Genomic DNA, 16,745 nt, shown 5'->3' on the forward strand with positions numbered 1-16,745 from the left:
AGGAAGGAGGAAGAAAAGGACAGATGGAGAGGGATGGAAGGTGGAAGGGAGGGAGAAAGAGAGAGAGGGGGAGAGAGAGAAGGAGGAGGAGGAGGAGGAGGAGGAGGAGGAGGAGGAGGAGGAGGAGGAGGGCATCATAGAGAAAAATTTACTCTGAGTTGATCCTATGCTAGAAGAAAAGATGGAGCTAAGTACCCAGGGGCATGTGATTCGGATTCAGGCCAGCATCCCTTCAACTAAACCAACATGTTCAAGAGCATCATGGACTCCATGACATCTCAGCTTTGCTTTCTGAGACTCAGGTCAGGTTGGGTGGGGGGGACAAATGGCCAGAAGAGTACTGTTTACCTAAATACAATCATACAACTCCTAATGGACTGAGTCAGCTTCCTAAAGGGCTTCTTGGTGCCTTAAGGAAAACAATCCAAACAGCCTATCATTTGTCCCCTCTAGCCTAAACGCCTTCCAGATCTAGAGTGGGCAAGTTCTTTTTCAACACCATGTTTGAGACAGTTCCTCTCCAAGTCACCAGAAAGCCCTTGAGGAAACTCTGACCCCCTAGTCCATTAGGAGTTGCATGACTGACTAGAGATAGCATCAGAGCCAGATATGGAGGCATTTCTATATAAGATAGAATTTCCAGATAAAAGAAATCCACACTAAAAGTAGGATTGCTGGGTGCACTGCACAAAATCTCCATGTGAAAGGGATGAATGGTGCTAAGGTCCAGTTCCCCTGGGTACTCAGCAAACTGTAGGCTGGTGCAGGGCTGCATCTTCACAGGGAAAAAAAGGGCATCTATTTCTAATACAAATAAGCTGGTGAATAACTCTGGGTATGGGATGGGGCTATCCATCCCCCTTCTTAAAAAAATTAGCCAGGGACTCCATTAATGAGTGGGCTGAAGCCTTGAGCTTGGAGATGCCCACTGCTGACCCTGCAGAACCAGGAAGCCAGTCAAGGTGGGCAAAGACTGTGACCGCTCAAGATATTAAGTATGGCCTTTTGGGGATAACTTTTTGAGAAATATTCCTTGTCCTTAACCTTTTTTCACTAACTGTAAAATAAGCAGAAGACCCGCAGGTGACTTGCTCTCCCTGAGCCACAGCGACTCCAAGAGCGGGTTCATGGTTTCAAGTTCAGTCTAGTTCCCTCTAGCGACCACCTTGTTTCCAGCAGGAGAGGACAGCTCGGGGGCCTGACAAGGACCACTATATGTGGCACAACTTCCCTCATACCACCCACTCCCTGGCATGGATTTCATGAGCCCGGGGCCTCCCAGCCCTGGCCTACACGTAATTTTTCATAACGTGTGAACATTGAGGTGAGCAGGATCCCGAGTGGTGGGCACCTCCACACCTTGCCACTGCTCTGACGTGGTTAGGGGGACACTGAACGTGTCTGGATGGCAAGGGTCAGTTTTTCTCAGTTCTTGTGCTTCACGGGGGTACCTGATCTTTCTTCTGTCCTTCCTGCTTACCAACAACAACATGTCTAAAGAATCACACTATCTATACATCCCAATTATCTGCGATTTTTTTTGGGGGGGGGTCTGTTTTCTCCTTGGGAAGCACAGCAAATAAGAATTCTTTTTCTTCATCTCACAAAGGACTTGCTACTTTCTATAGAAAACATTTGCTTGGTTTTTGATCCTGGGAGAGAACCCACAGGATACTCAGATATGGTTTCTGATCTCCAAAGGGGCATGCCAAAGGGCCGTGCTGGAAGAAATGTTGGCAGGTGAGGTGCCAGGGCTGGGGGTGTGGGGCACTGGAGGTGCCGGCAGGAGCTAGGTGAGGCTCTTACAGGGTGCAGAGTCTAAGAAGCCACATCTCACCCTTACAATAGTGTATGTGAATGGAGCCAGAAGAACAGAATTACTTTACCTCTAACAGAATTACCTTTAGCTTCTAGGGACAGGGAAGCCAGTTCTATAACCAGCCACCAAGCAATCCATCTGCTCTCTGATATTATCCTTCTGCTATAAGAGGCAAAGAAAAGTGGAAAAGGGGGCCACAGACCAGCTAAGAAAAAAATGAAGTTTGTTTATCCCTTTAGGTAAACTTCATTTATCCAGGGATTGACACAGACCCAGTTAGAAGAGATCTCCTGAATTAGAAGAGCTAGGAGGCAGGCTAGCAGGTAGCTCTGAAATTAAGCCTGAACGATGACCATGTAATGGCTTTAGGAGCAATCTGAGTGTGGTTTTTGAGATTAGACCTTTTAAAAGAGGAGATGGTGGACTGGACAAATTTTATCTCGCTCCTAACAATTTTCAACAACAAACTTGTTTTTTTTTTTTTTTTTTGGTGGTACTGGAGGTGGAAACCAGAGGCTTTCTACCTCTGGGCTATACTCCCACACCTATTTTTATATTTTATTTGGAAACAGGGTCTCACTAAGTTGCCGAGAACCTCACTAAGTAGCTGAGGCTGGCTTAGAACCCGCGCAATCCTCCTGTCTCAGCCTCCCAAGCGCGGGGATTACAAGCGTGCGCCACCACGCCCGGCCAAACTTGGTTCTACTGCAGGGTCAGTGACTGTTTTAAATACTTGGCCTTGAAGCCAAGATGTGAAGATAGTAACAGCTTGATTAGTTAGTAGATTTTATCCTTATTTGAAATGTCAATTTACTTGGACAAAAAAAAATAATTTCATCCTTATTTGAAATGTGAATTTACTTGGGAAAAAATAGAGACAAGGAAGCTGCCTCTTCACTGGGCAAGTGAAAGGCAATCGGTATAAAACAACGTCGGCTTCACGTGGCTTCATTAATGCCACGGGGACATTCAATCTACTTGGCTGAGTGTCAGCACATGTATGAAGAGGCTTCCTGCCTTCTGTCTATGCAGGGACAAGAACTGGCTTTTCCCTGCTGTATGTAGTGTCCCCCCCAAAAAAATCTGCATTTCAACACAAAAAAAACACACACAAGAGATTAACAGAATATGCTCTGAAACATTTGCAGGGGATACTGCTAATGGATACTACTAGTCTGTGTTTTTTTTTTTCCCCCAGTCCATTACAGATTGTGAGGGATCCACTGGGTTAAACTCTACCACCAAACCTGCTAATGGATGGTGTGGATTCACTGGGAAAAAAAGAAACAATATATTCAGGGCACTATGCTTCAAAATAGCCACAAGCAGCTACAGGTACCTAAAGGTGAACTCTCTACCAAAACGGGGGCTGCCAAGAAGGACAGGCTAACATGACTTGGTAGTCAGGAAATGTCCCACGGGCTCAGAAAGGAGCTGCTGCCACCCCCATCATGAAGCCTGGTGCAAATGTTCCCCAGCAGTCGCGAGGGCCAGGCCCCGTCCCAGTGTGAAATGCAAAGACTGGACCAGAAACCCTCCAGCCTCACAGGCAGTGAAGCCGTGCTCCATCCCATTCACGTGTGAATTCAGGGCAGGCCTGGGAGATGCTCAAGGAACAGTCCGGCTGCTCTGCGTGTGTTTCAAGCCACTTTCAGTATCTGGCTTCAACTCCAGTTTTAAAGTTAAAATCCTTTAACTCGAAATGATTTGGCCTGGATCTCAAAAGCAGTGAGCGGGCATGGACTTCCTACTGTGAACCCCAGTGCCTGCAAGTTTAATGTGATGGGATAGTTTATCATCCAAACTGGACCACTTTTAAGAGGGAAAGGGAACACTATTCATCATTACACCAAGACAACTGGCATAAACCAGGACTGCCTGGGAAACGCTGGATAGTTTACCAATTCAAGCTACTTGTGACCTGAACGTCACTGGGGGAGGCAGTAATTACATTAAGGAATGCTAAGTGAATGCTGCTGCCAAGCGCTCCTAGGGGGTTGGCTTGAAACGCTGAGGCTGAACCCGGGCCCCTGTGGGCCATATGGGAGAACTCCTAAGTCTCTCACTGGACAAAGAAACCACCGAGCAGATGATTTTTTTTTTTCACATGTGAAAGCCATGTGCAAAGTTTTGGGGGTTTCGGGGGTGAAGCAGGGTGGTTTTTAACTGTCATTTAAAATTGCTTTTTCCTGGCAACCCATGCAGGAAGTAGCCAAAAACACAGGAGTAGTCTTTTGGAGTACTACATAACCTTGGTAGGTAGGGATGGCCTACAAAGTAGATTTTGAAGGAGCAGGATTTCACAGTTCTCTAGAAATACAGAATCTCAGCAGAGGCGGCCAAGTGGCTCCCCGGAGCCCCGGGAGGACTCCTGAGTGTTATGGCTTTCTTCTCTGCACCGTACTTCCTTGTCATCTTTCTACACATCAAATTTCTCCTGCAGCAGCCCTGCCACAAGGCTACACTTGGCACCAAAGGACCAACTCCCTGTATTATCGACATTTTGGGGGAAAACAACTGAAACCCAAACCCAATACCAGACATGTTAAACCACACGTATAAAAGTTGGTTCGGGAACTGTGATGCCAGACAGAAACAACCACATACACATCCATGCCTGAATACGATGGTTGCCCTCGGAGAAGCGAAAGGAAAGGAGGAAAAACTTACACTACTATCATCCATTCTCTCGCGCCTTTTAGATTTGTGTGTCTCATAGTCTTCCATGAGGGTCTGCATCAGATTCTTGGGCCGCTGGGTTCCGGCAGCCTCTTCGGGGGCTAAGTCAGGCTGCGAGCTGGGGCCTTCGGTTGTGGGGGATGGAGGAGGTTTGACTTTCTCTATTTTCCCTGAAACAACACGAAGAGAACACCCTTTCTAAGCTTGTCTGCTGTGACTACTTTCAGAAAGAAGAGACAACCGGCAAAAATAAAAACATACAAAGAAAGAAAAGAAAAGCAACTTCCGACATTGAGAGTGGCACCGGAATCATGGTTAAGGGCAGACCGTTTTTCTTACAGGTAACGCAGTACTTAGGAGAAGGTGCTCACCGAGTCAACAAAGACCCCGAGGAAACCAGTTCTAAAAAGCCAGTTCCACCCAATGGGCCTGGCTGGCACTTTGCAAACATGTGTCACACAGATGGACGAGTCTCAGTGGCTTTGGAGACACATATTCTATCACAGAGCAGAGAAGTAGACTGTCAGGGCAGGCGGTGCCTTGGAGCCTCAGAGACCACTTCCCAGAGGAGGAAACCTGACGTTCTGCATAGAGAAGGCTGTGCGGAGATCATGGAGGGCAGGGGTGGTACCCAGCTCTCCCGGTTCCTGCTATGTCACAGGTGGCTAAGTTTCAGCTGATCGGCCCAGGTTCTCTGTGGATGGCATGACACTGCAGTACCTTTAAGGAAAATGAAGGTTGTTCTTCCCAGGTTACCCCAGTCTAAGTTGACCAGCTTCGTTCATTTATCTTACCTGCTGGGGTCCTGAAAGCATTAGAGTTTGAGATCCTCTGAACCTTAAGAATGAATGCCAACAGAGGTGGTAGAAAGGTGTGTGCTGGCCTTGGAGTGGTGAGAGTTTAGCTGTGGAGATGCTCCTGGGGGTCATTGGAGGACGTGAGGCCAACGGTTAATGGCACGGTGGGTGGTGTGGGGGCTCTGGGCAGCTGCACCGAGACCCTCTGCATCCTTTTCTCTTGAGAGATGCCTGGCCCAAGCTTCTGGCCCAATGAAGGGTGGCTTTTAGAGTCATGGAGCCCCATATGTACCATGAGGAAAGTACAATAGTGATGATTTGTTTAACTCTGCCCTTTGTGGATGACAGGCCTAGGATCTGCAACAGGAATTCTGAGAAAACACACAAAATAAATGGCTCCAATGAAGTCCTCAAATTGGGAAACTGCCAGTGGCTTGAGTCCCATTTGACCCGTTTTGGCCCCAAGCTGAAGGGGACTTGCCTTTCTTCATCTTTTATTCCAGACTTTGAACCTGGCACATGCCTAACGTAGCAGGAATCAGAGGTGGAACCTGGAGCCATGTCTCTGTATGGGTGGCCGTAGCTCCTAACAGGCCACCAGCTCCTTTTGGTGAAGCAGGAAAGACCCAGAACTCAGGAAACCCAGCTTTAAATTCCTGCTTTTCTGTGACTTGTCTAAGTGGTTGGCGGTAGACCATCTTATACTTTTCCACTTCGATCTGGAACTGACCACTTAAATTCTCCAAGTTATCACTTCCATTGCTATAAAATGAGAGTCTGGGAAAGAGCTGCCTTTGTGAACTCCACTAACTAGGATAGTGTCTATCAAATACATTTGGCAAGAAGCTTAATCCTTATTAATTTACGGAACGGTAAGGCACATGACCATCACGTTGGAGGATTAGGCAGAAAGTAGTTTTTAATATACAGAAGAGAACCCTCTCTTTCACAGTCACAATTACATTAATACGTTTATGAAGCTTACTGCTTTGATCTGCATAATCCAGATAATTAAAATCTTTTGCTATTAACAATTAGACACAGTAGATATTTTGACATCTCCAAATCCACTAGAAGCAGTTCTTATTTTTTATTATGGAAATTAGAGAATGCTATAATAACCCCACAAACATTATAAACATCATCTAGAATAAATATTTTCATCACCCTTGGGCCGTTCTTCCTTCTTTCAACTTGTTGAGGTTTTTGAAGTAATCCTAGACCAGAGGTCATTTACCCCTGAATACTTAATATGTACCTCTAAGAATTACAACTGACTTTTAAATTGAAGGCTTGAGAAATGGGCTAGCACGGCGCCGAGCCTGCACACTGGAGTCTGAATTCGCTGCTTTAGCAGCCCAATAATTCTGGGTTAGTAACTTACTGTTTATACAGTTTCTGCATCTGTAAAGGTAGGTTTGATGGAGAAGTTCCTACCCTTAGAAAGTTGTTATAAAGACTAAGTTAATATTAATAAAGTTACCATTTAGGACAGAAAACATCCAAGAAGTCTAGTTACTCTTTAATTATTATCTAGAAGAATAATATGACCATATGGTGGGAACGAACAATTTCATGGGTATTCTGTATGCAGTTTTTGAAATTCTTCCAGTACCAGAAAGAGATCCCAAGTGGCCACGTTGATTATCATCATTTTCCAGTTGACCTCTCAAGTGTCAGATCATCTGCCTCAGCTGCCCTTTCCGCATTGAACATCTAGAGAGCAGAGTCTAAATTCCCTGCCTCTGGCTTCTCACTTTTGTACGCACTGCAGTGAGCCCCATGCCTCATAGAGCTTTATCTTTTTGGGAGAGACAATTTATATACTGACTTGCAGCATATCTGGTTATTGGAGCCCCTGTTTTTACAATTGAGGTATAAAATTGCCTGAAGACACTAACCACTTCAGCATTTTATGGATCCCTTAAATCATTTCAGTGTAGACCCCTTAGAGCAGCACCTCATCTATCCTGGTCACTGATGGATCCCCGCAGTAAAAATGGCATGTGGTACAAGGTAGGGGCAGATGTGTGTTGAGAAAACCAATAAGTACATCATGAAATATACATAACAGCTACTTAGAAATGCTGGTGGATTCGGGCAGAATCTCCCACAAAGAATTGGAGGAAAATGTTCAAATGCCTTCATCAGAGGACAGGAAATAAAGTATGCAAGGACTACAGCATCACAGACTCAAAGGCTTGGTAGCAATAGCAAGCACATTTCTATTGCATCTGTAAGTCATTTAATCCTTACAACAACCTCATGATGTAGTTAGGGTGGATGCCTTCAGACCATGGAGGCTCTGGGGCTACATGTTACATTTCATAGCAACAGAGTTAGTCTGGAATCCAAATCCAGTGCTGATTATAGCTAAATTATGTGATGGCATGTATGCTGAAAGATAGTTGTAACTAGGGTGAAAGGTCACTATGGAGAAGTGGTCAGCCACGCAGCATTAAAGACATGTCCTGCTTATTTCTTACTGCAGCAAGACAAAACCCATCCCTGGAGCGGATGTTACCAGTGACAGCCACTAGAGGTCACAGGAAGGAAGTCTGGCTTGGCAGGTCTGGAGCTGCTGCTTCTAGAAAGGGTAGCCTAGAACTGTCTTTAGAGCCTCAAGAGGGGCCATCACAGGTCTCCAGACAAAGGAGGCATGATGCCTCATTTCCAGATATTTTTTTTTTTTTTTTTTGGTGGTACTGAGGATGGAACCCAGGGGCATTCTACCTCTGGGTTACACTCCCAGACCTATTTTATATTTTATTTGGAAACAGGGTCTCTTAAACCAGCTGAGGCTGGCTTTGAACCTGCACGATCCTCCTGTCTCCGCCTCCCAAGCGCGGGGATTACAAGCGTGCACCACCACGCCTGGCTCATTTCCGGAATTTTGACAGTAGAAAACATTTGAGTTTATTTCATAAACATGATTTTGTTCAAACTACTCCAGGTACAGTTATTTTATATTTAAAGTTTTGAAGGTGTTTGAGAGTAAACGACTTCACTTGGTTAGGTTGATTCCAAAGCTGTTTCTGTAAAAATGTTTTCCATTACTTTGGTTATGTGAGCTAGTACTCAATGCTGTAAACAAACAAAATTATCACCATACAAATCAGCCCAGGAAATACTGGATTAAAGGGGGGGGGATTTCTGGAAGACTTCTGATTTTTATGCTAATATGATTGTGAATTTCTAATGTAAGAACAAGAATGCAGTACAGTACTTCTCAAATTTATTTAAGCACAAAACTCACTTCATGGAATTTCTACTAATATTTCAAGGAAAACAGCGTGAGAAATAGTATTTTCCAATGTATACAGACTACCCAGCTACTAAGAAACGTTGGGGCACAAGTTTGGCTAAAATTTAAGTACGACCACAAAACTTACATATAAGACCTTTAGCCATACTATTTTTAAAAAATGATTATAGCAAGATATCTGCCTTCAAGAGAAAGATTACATTAGTGATGACTCATTTCAAATTCAGAGGACTAATTAAAGTCAGAGAAAAATATTCAACATTTATTAAGAGAAAGAGCAGGTTATAAAAAGCAGATATATCACAGAGGCTTAAGAGTGGAGGCTGCCTGGGTTCAAGCCCTGGTTCACCTCTGAGCTATGGAGAAGGCAGACACAGCAGTGGTAAAATCTCAACCAGCATCAGATAACCAACTGCATGACCAGCATAATAATGAGCTTCCCAAACAGCCCCAAGTCCTAATCCCAAAACCTGAGACGGGGATGCCATTCATGGCCAAAGGACTTCAAGGAGTTGATGAAATTTAGGTACTGGAGGTGGAAAGATTATCCTGGATTATATGGTTGGGCCTAATGTCATCACAAAAGAAAAACAGAGGAGAGATTTGAAGATGCTCCATGCTGGCTTCAAGATGGAGGAAGGAGTCGTGCGCTAAAGTTTGCAGAATGGAGAAGGGGAGGAAGAGATCCTGCAGGAGTGTGGCCCCACCCACGCCTTGATTCTAGCCCAACCTTAGTCTGCTCAGGCTGCCATAATAAAATAGCATAGACTTAGGGGTGACTCAAACAACCGGCATTTATTTCCTTGCAGTTCTTGAAGGTGGAAGTTTAAGAACCTCCATCAAGGGGCCACGTGGCTGGTTTTGGTAAGGGCTCTCTTCCTGGCTTCCTTCTCACTGTGTCTCATATGGTAGGGAGGGAGGAGAGAGGGAGAGAGGGCTTGTCATCTGTGTGCATTATTCCTGTCCTGAGGGCTCCACCCTTACAACCTCATCTCAACCTCCCAAAGGCCTCACCTCCAAATACTATAACACTGAGGGTTAGGGCTTCAACATGTGGTTTTGGAGGAGAGACAATTAAGTCCAAAGGGGATACATTGTTGACTTCCGACTTCTAGAATGACAGGGTAATAAATGTATACTGTCTTAAGCTACTTTATTTTTGGTAACTTGTCACAGCAGCACTTAGGAAACTAATACAAGCTTAAACCCAACATATGTGTGTGGAAAACCTAGAAAGGTAGTAGCTGTTGCTGGGGAAATAGGATTATGAGTCAATTTTGTTTTTATTTTCCAATTTTCTCCTTCCTGCAGGAAGCACAAATTAACTTTAATACATAAAACAAACCAGACACTTTTTCAATTTTAAATATAACTAGCTTGTGCTGAGAAAAGGCAATAAACTTGCTCGCTTCTACCCTGGTAGGCTAGGCAGCTCCCCAGGGCTCTCCATCTTCCTAGAGGAGCTTAGCAATTTTTAAAAACTCAGCTCATCCCTGCAACAGTGGTGCTCTGAGGCTGTAACAATGTGAGGCAGACAAAGGAGCAGGCAGGTTAGAGGAATTTCATCCCATAGTAGCCAGTGCTGTTTCCCACCATGTGCGGAAAAGACAACGAGGAAGCACGGATCTGTGCTGCCTGACTATCAGAAATAGTGAAGCCGTGTTCTAGACCAGAGAAAGCAAGCCAGGCCTCGGCTCCACTTCAACATGCTTCCCCAAACAAGATGTGTTTCCTTTGGGCACCATCTGTAGTAAGCCACGCTGACAGGGGGCAGAGAAAAGAATCTGCAGTTCTGCCCACCCAAGAGAACTCGAGAGAGCTGTGTGCACTCAGAACCCAGCTGCTATCATCCCAGACACCCCAAATCCTCCTTCTGTAAAAACACATCTAACTGCCAGAGAGTCAAGACTGCGGGTTCCAAAGGTTTCGAGATATTTTGTGGAAATTAAATGTTTACATTTCGGTGACTATTCGATTCTATCTACATGGAATCTGAGGTCTTAACTCAAAGATCCTCTGTTTCTGCATTTCTCAAAAAGCAAGCAAACAAGCAAGCAAGAGCCATCACCCACCCACTCTTATTTAAAAACCAAACTGAACAAAAACACCCCCAGACAACATGCCTTGGTCCTGGTCCCCTTCAATGATCTCCATTCTTCACAAAGCCCAACTCGCCAGGCCCCAGAAAGCCAGGAGCTCAGACTTGCAGTTCAACTTCCTTTCCTCCCAGCGAGAGGGAGCTCCCTGACCATCAGCCCTACAGTGTGCGGTGTGTGGCTCCAGCTGTGGCTCATGCCACCAGCTGCTCCCTTCTGCTCTCATCTCTTCCCCTGATGGCTCCGGAGGTAGAATGATAATATTAAGCTTCAACTGGTAGACCCAGCTCAGGATGGGAAATACCCGTCTGGAGAAACGAATCTGAAAGACTGTCAAACATGACTGCTTCAGGGTTAGCCGGGGGGTGGGGGGATCGGGCTGCTGATACTGGGTCTAACCTATGAATGTAACTGGAAGACGGTGAGATCACCACCAGCAGGAAAGAGTTTGGCTGCTCCAGAGGAAGTATTAACAGTCAAAAGTTAACAGCAGGAACGGACACCATGATGAACAGCAATTTCCTCATGAAGATCTTTACTCTAAACACATTTCTGCCATCATGGTGGGTTTGGCTGGGTAAGGATTACCTCTCCACAAGAAAGAGAAAAAGGAAGCATTTTTATAGTAATACCTATAATTTTATTATCACGTGATGCATATGATGAAAGGCTTTGTCATTCTTTGGTTTTTGAAAGAATGACTATGACAGCCTCATTCCTGAACTTGGGTTTCAGAAGAGACATTTTAATCCTATGGAAGTAACAACAACAACAACAAAACCCAACGAGGAATAAAAAAGTTTTGTAGCACACGCTCTGCTCCTTATTTCAGGTTCACAGAGGAGCGACTTCTGGGTAATTCTGATGAAATGGCTCTGAAATGCTAATCTCCTTGGAAAGTACACAACAAGTAACTATGTCCAATAAGAGGCACAGTCGCATCCTGCCCTGGCTCCAGCAATCCCAGGGGACATTCTGCTCCCAAGCTTGCCTTTGATTAGCTCATTTTTCTTACCAGGGATTTTGTAAGAATTAGGTCCTTTGACTCACTTCCTCTTTGTCAGCCCAAGACTATGCATTTTCTTTGGCTGTGGCTGGGCTGAATGCACAGGAAGTGCTCTCCTAAATTGGAGAGTGGAGGAGCCACCTGGGATTAAGTGACAAGGACACTGTGTGGTGCCAGGACACGAGCACCCGCGGGGCCAACCCAGACACCCTGGGTCTATCAGAAGAGGCAACTCAATCAGCAGTGATGGCGGAGCCTGCTTACACAGAAGGGCGTCTGACTCATGGGGGATGCTCTGCTAGAGTCTTGTCACAGTAGCAGCCTGGAGTCGACATCTTCTCATGAGTCAGGCTGCGAGGCTTACCCATGACAGCTGCCCTTTGAGAATGATGTCCAAAATAGTCTTTGAATTCTATAATTTGACAAGTCCTGTTTTAATTCCAGGGTCTCAGCTTTTGCCCAACACCGCTTCAATGTAGACTTTTCCTACCAATTCTTTTACAAATAGTATATATTTTTTGTTTTTTCTTTTTGTGTGGAACTGGGGTACCTGAAACCCTAAATGCAGGGGTGTTCTACCTCTGAGCTACCCCCACCTCCACAGCCCTAGTATGTATGTATGTATGTATGTATGTATGTATGTATTTATTTTCGCGATACTAGGGATGGAACCCAGGATCATTGAACATCTGAGCTATACCCCTAGCCCTATTTTTTAGTCCTTTTATTTTAAAACAGGGTCTCACTGAATTGTGAAGGGCCTTGCTAAGTAGCTGAGGCTGTCCACGAACCACAATCCTCTGGTCTCAGTCTCCCGAATGCTGGGATTACAAGTGTGCACCACCACGCTCGCCTCTTGTTTTTCTATTTTAAAACAGGGTCTTGATTCATTGCCAAAGGCTTTGCTAAGTTGCTGAGGCTGAACTTGCAATTCTGCTGTCTCAGCCTTTCAAGGACTGAGATTACAGGTGTGTGCCACCACACTCAGCCTGGTGTAGTGTATGTGTGTGTGTGTGTGTATGCGTGCATGCGTGTGTGTGTGTGTGTGTGTGTGTGTGTTACTGGAGGTTGAACCCAGGGGCATTCTACTTCCCAGCTAAACCCCCAGCCTTTTTAATTTTTGTTTTGAAACAGGGTTCCATTAGGTTGCTGAGGGCTTTCCTGCATTGCTGAGGCTGGCCTCAAACCTGCAATTCTTCATGCGGAGCCTCCCAAGTATTGGGATTACAGGCATGTACCACTACACCCAGCTTGGTATGTGTTTTTATAGAAATATATTTGCTGGGTTCAGATAAGCAAGATACAGGGAGTTTCTTGTAAAGGAAAAGAGACTGGAAGGAGGCAGTCATGATGCCCAATGACCACCAGTTAACTAATTTGGTTGATTTTGACTCCACTACACTACACACATTGATGTTCAGTTAATGGGGTGAACGCTGAATCCTCATCATCCTCAAATTAACAAGTCAATTCCTTGCCTCTGTACATAGTTCTAAGATTTCAGGGAACCAGTCTGTTTCTGGAGTGAGTGTTTGGACTTCTTCCTGGGAAATGAACTCTCATTTTTTTCATGAGAAAAAAACTCATGAGAGCAGCCAGACTCAGCAGCTGACATGGACTATGTTAGTCCTTCCGCTGTCTGCCTAAGCGCTTGGACAGCACCAGCATTTTAGCCTACATATAACTGGGGCATTGGAATTCAGCCCCTGAAACACCAAGGAACTGTCACAGGTCACCAAGGTAGCACCGTTTCTTGGCCTCTGAGAACCCAACGCATACACCCAGGCCACTGTGAGCAGAGGATTCTAGAGGTAGGTGGCTGCAGGAAGGAGGGGAGAAAAGAACCCAGAAAATGCAGGAGTCAGGCCTGAGACTGGGAGAGGGTAGAGGGAGACCTAGCTCGTCACTATAGGCGGGAGAGGGGAGCTGTCACTCACAGAGCCGGCTCCACAGAGGCGAGGGGAAAGAACATGGGTAATGGGGACAGTGAGCCCAGGTTTGAAGCCAGGCTCTACAGCCTCCTAGCTGACTGGTCTTAGGCTACTTATTTAACCTCTCTGGGCTTTAGTATTAATCCTTTGAAAGAGAATATTATTACAGGCCCACAACCCTTTATGTTTAATTTACAAATGCAACTTGTAAATCCAGCAAATCTCTGAAGATCAAGTTTTTTCGTAACTTATTTGGTGGTCCCCCCCCCGCCCCAGTACTGGGGATGGAACCCAGGGGCATTCTACTGCTGAGCTATTTTTAATTCATTCTACCCCTGGCCCTATTTTTAATTATTTTTGAAACGGGGTCTCACTGAGTTGCAAAGGGCATCACTAAGTAGTAGCTGAGGCTGTCCGCAAACCCGGATCTTCCTGTCTCAGCCTCCCAAATGCTGGGATTACAAGCGTGTGCCACCATGCCTGGATCCTATTTTTTTATTCTTTATTTTGAAGCAGAGTCTCATTCAATTGCAGAGGGCCTCACTAAGTAGCTAAGGCTGGCCACAAATCTGCAATTCTCTTGCCTCAGTCTCCCAAGTACTGAAATTACAAGCATGAGCCATCACCAGCTGAATTTCTTTTTTGTATCTTATCCCACTAAACATACGTAATTTCCCCCCAATTTTTACAGCAGACATTTAATTTGATGACGGGGGGCTCAGAAAACATCATTTGTGTTAAATAATCATATATGCATGGGATATTACTTTTCTAAATAATAGTATAAATTTTCTTTTTTTTTACGGATCTGGGAATGGAACCCAGGGGCATTTGACCTCTGAGCCACATGCCCCTGCCCTATTTTTTTCTTTATTTTTGAAACAGGGTCTCACTAAATTGTGGAGGGCCTCGCTAATTAACGGATCCTCTGGTTTCAGCCTCCCGAATGCTGGGATTACAAGCGTGCAACACCACACCCGGTTTATAGTATAGATATTCTGTGACATTTTTAAAATCAGAAAAAGTTTGAATCCAGAAATATATCAAGGGTTCACATCATCTGTATTAGATTTTAGAGGGCTGTTAGGAGGAATCAATGAGAAATGAGGAAAATATGTGTGAAATAACTAGCATTATACACACAGCTTTAGGGTCTTGCTAAGTCCTAGCTACTGTGATTAGACTTGGTGTCACCAGGGAATGCTCAGGAAATACAGAAGTAAAGAGGAACCATCTGCTGGACATTCCACATTAAACCTTGGCTGGCTTCACACAGCCAGCTGGACAAGTCACACGGTCTGGGCCTGCTTTGGAAAGGCAGAAAAGAAGGTGCTGGCTGGGCGTGGTGGTGCATGCTTATAATCCCAGCACTTGGGAGGCTGAGACAGGAAGATTGCTGGCTCAAGGACAGCCTCTGAGACTCTCATCAACCTAGTGAGACCCTGTTTCAGAATAAGAATTAAGCTGGGCATGGTGGCGCATGCTTGTAATCCCAACATTTGGGAGGCTGAGACCGGAGGATCACGATTCGCAGACAGCCTCAGCTACTAAGCGAGGCCCTCCGCAACTTAGTGAGACACTGTTTCAAAAAATAAAAAAATAGGGCAGGGCGTGTAGCTCAGAGGTTGAATGCCTCTGGGTTCTATCTCCAGACCCACAAAAATAAATAAATAAATAAATAAATAAATAAATAAAAATTAAAGTAAGACTGAGGGTGTAGGTGGTTGGAGGGAGAATGCCCCTCGGTTCAATCACCAGTCCTACACAATGAATGAATGAATGGATGAATTTATTAATTTAAAAAAGAGAGGGAGGCCTTGTATTCTTCTTATGAGGCTCTCTCTTCCACTCAGGTCTGCGATGAAAGCCATCCATCAGCTGCTGGCACAAGGTCTTCTACTGTGTAGCAATGGCCTTCTCTGGTTCTAATTTAGCGTGGGACAAGCCATCAACCTCCACTTTGTGAATGTGCTGATACTCACATACATTTTGTTTCTTCTGTCTAGGATTTTCCTTTATGATATTTGAGGATAACAAAGAAGAAGGGGGAAAAAGCCCAGTTAATGATCTCTGTAACAATGTAATGATTGCTTCAGGTGGAATTTTAGTCCAAACAGACACCAGAAGTCAACACCCCTGGTCAAGTTCAAGTCATGAGACTCAGTCTCCACGCATTCTCTCTTACCGTTCTCCCTCATGCATGATTCCACTGGGCAAATGATCTGACTTGGCAAATCAATTCAGTATCTGCCATGAGAACAGGAAGGATTTTGACAAAAAAAACTAATCATCACCTGAGTTTCTCTGGCATGTTTGGAACTTAGAAGTGAAACCAGGAGGTTTAATAATAGACATAGGCCCTTCAGTGAGAAAGGTCTGTTGGCAGCCATGATATGAACAGACATTTAAAAAGGTCTTTAACAGGCTGGGCATGGTGGCGCATGCTTGTAATCCCCACGCTTGGGAGGCGGAGACAGGAGGTTCATAGCCAGCCTTGCTGGCTTAAGAGATCCTGTTTTTAAATAAATGTATAAAATAGGTCTGGGAGTGTAGACCGGAGGTAGAAGGGTTTCCAGGAACCCCAGTACTACCAAAAAAAACCCCAACAAGTCTTTAACTATAGCTTCAATAAAAATGTTTGGGTAGCCCCTCCCCACTAGTTCTCTCCTCACGGGTTTTTAAGCAGTGTGTGGGTTTCCCCCTTAAATGGATGGGTCCCTGCACTTGCCAAGGAGCTTCTTTTACTTCGCACTTCCAAGCACCCCCAGCAGAGGGCACATGTGCAGCCCTGTGGAGAGTACGCCACTCAGGACAAACAGGGCACTGGGCAAGATGGCAGCGTGCCTTCAGAAGCACTGGCACACTGGCAGAACTCAAAGCCACCCTGCATTAATGAGCTCATTAAAGCAGACGACCTTTAGTCCATCAATTCAGGGATGAAAGCAAGACAGGTGGGAGATGTGTGAAGATAATTAGCCCTCACTAGCTTCCCGCTGTCCAGAGAATAAAGTCCGATGTCAAAAAACCCTTAACATGATTGATGTAGTTATTTTTGTTTTGTTTGAATCTTTTCCTTTAACCTACCCTGGTCTTATTAAATGTTTTAAGTGCGTCAACTTCTCCAATGCTTTTGAACCTGTCTAGGTGCCCTT

General features: G+C 45.0%; 1 protein-coding gene across 4 annotated transcripts in view; it reads right to left on the bottom strand.

Annotated features, from left to right (window-relative positions):
- The window catches only part of PALM2AKAP2 (PALM2 and AKAP2 fusion), a gene marked incomplete at both ends in the record, with an annotated part of 364,538 nt that overhangs the window by 8,027 nt on the left and 339,766 nt on the right, over nucleotides 1-16,745 (bottom strand). For all 4 annotated transcript variants that reach the window (XM_080709073.1, XM_080709072.1, XM_080709075.1 and 1 more), the window contains one exon: nucleotides 4,490-4,668. In XM_080709073.1, coding sequence (XP_080565199.1) covers nucleotides 4,490-4,668 — 179 coding nt within the window. The remainder of the gene's footprint in view (nucleotides 1-4,489; nucleotides 4,669-16,745) is intronic.

This window comes from Muscardinus avellanarius, assembly GCF_963383645.1.
Source record: "Muscardinus avellanarius genome assembly, chromosome: 13".
Lineage (NCBI taxonomy): Eukaryota > Metazoa > Chordata > Mammalia > Rodentia > Gliridae > Muscardinus > Muscardinus avellanarius.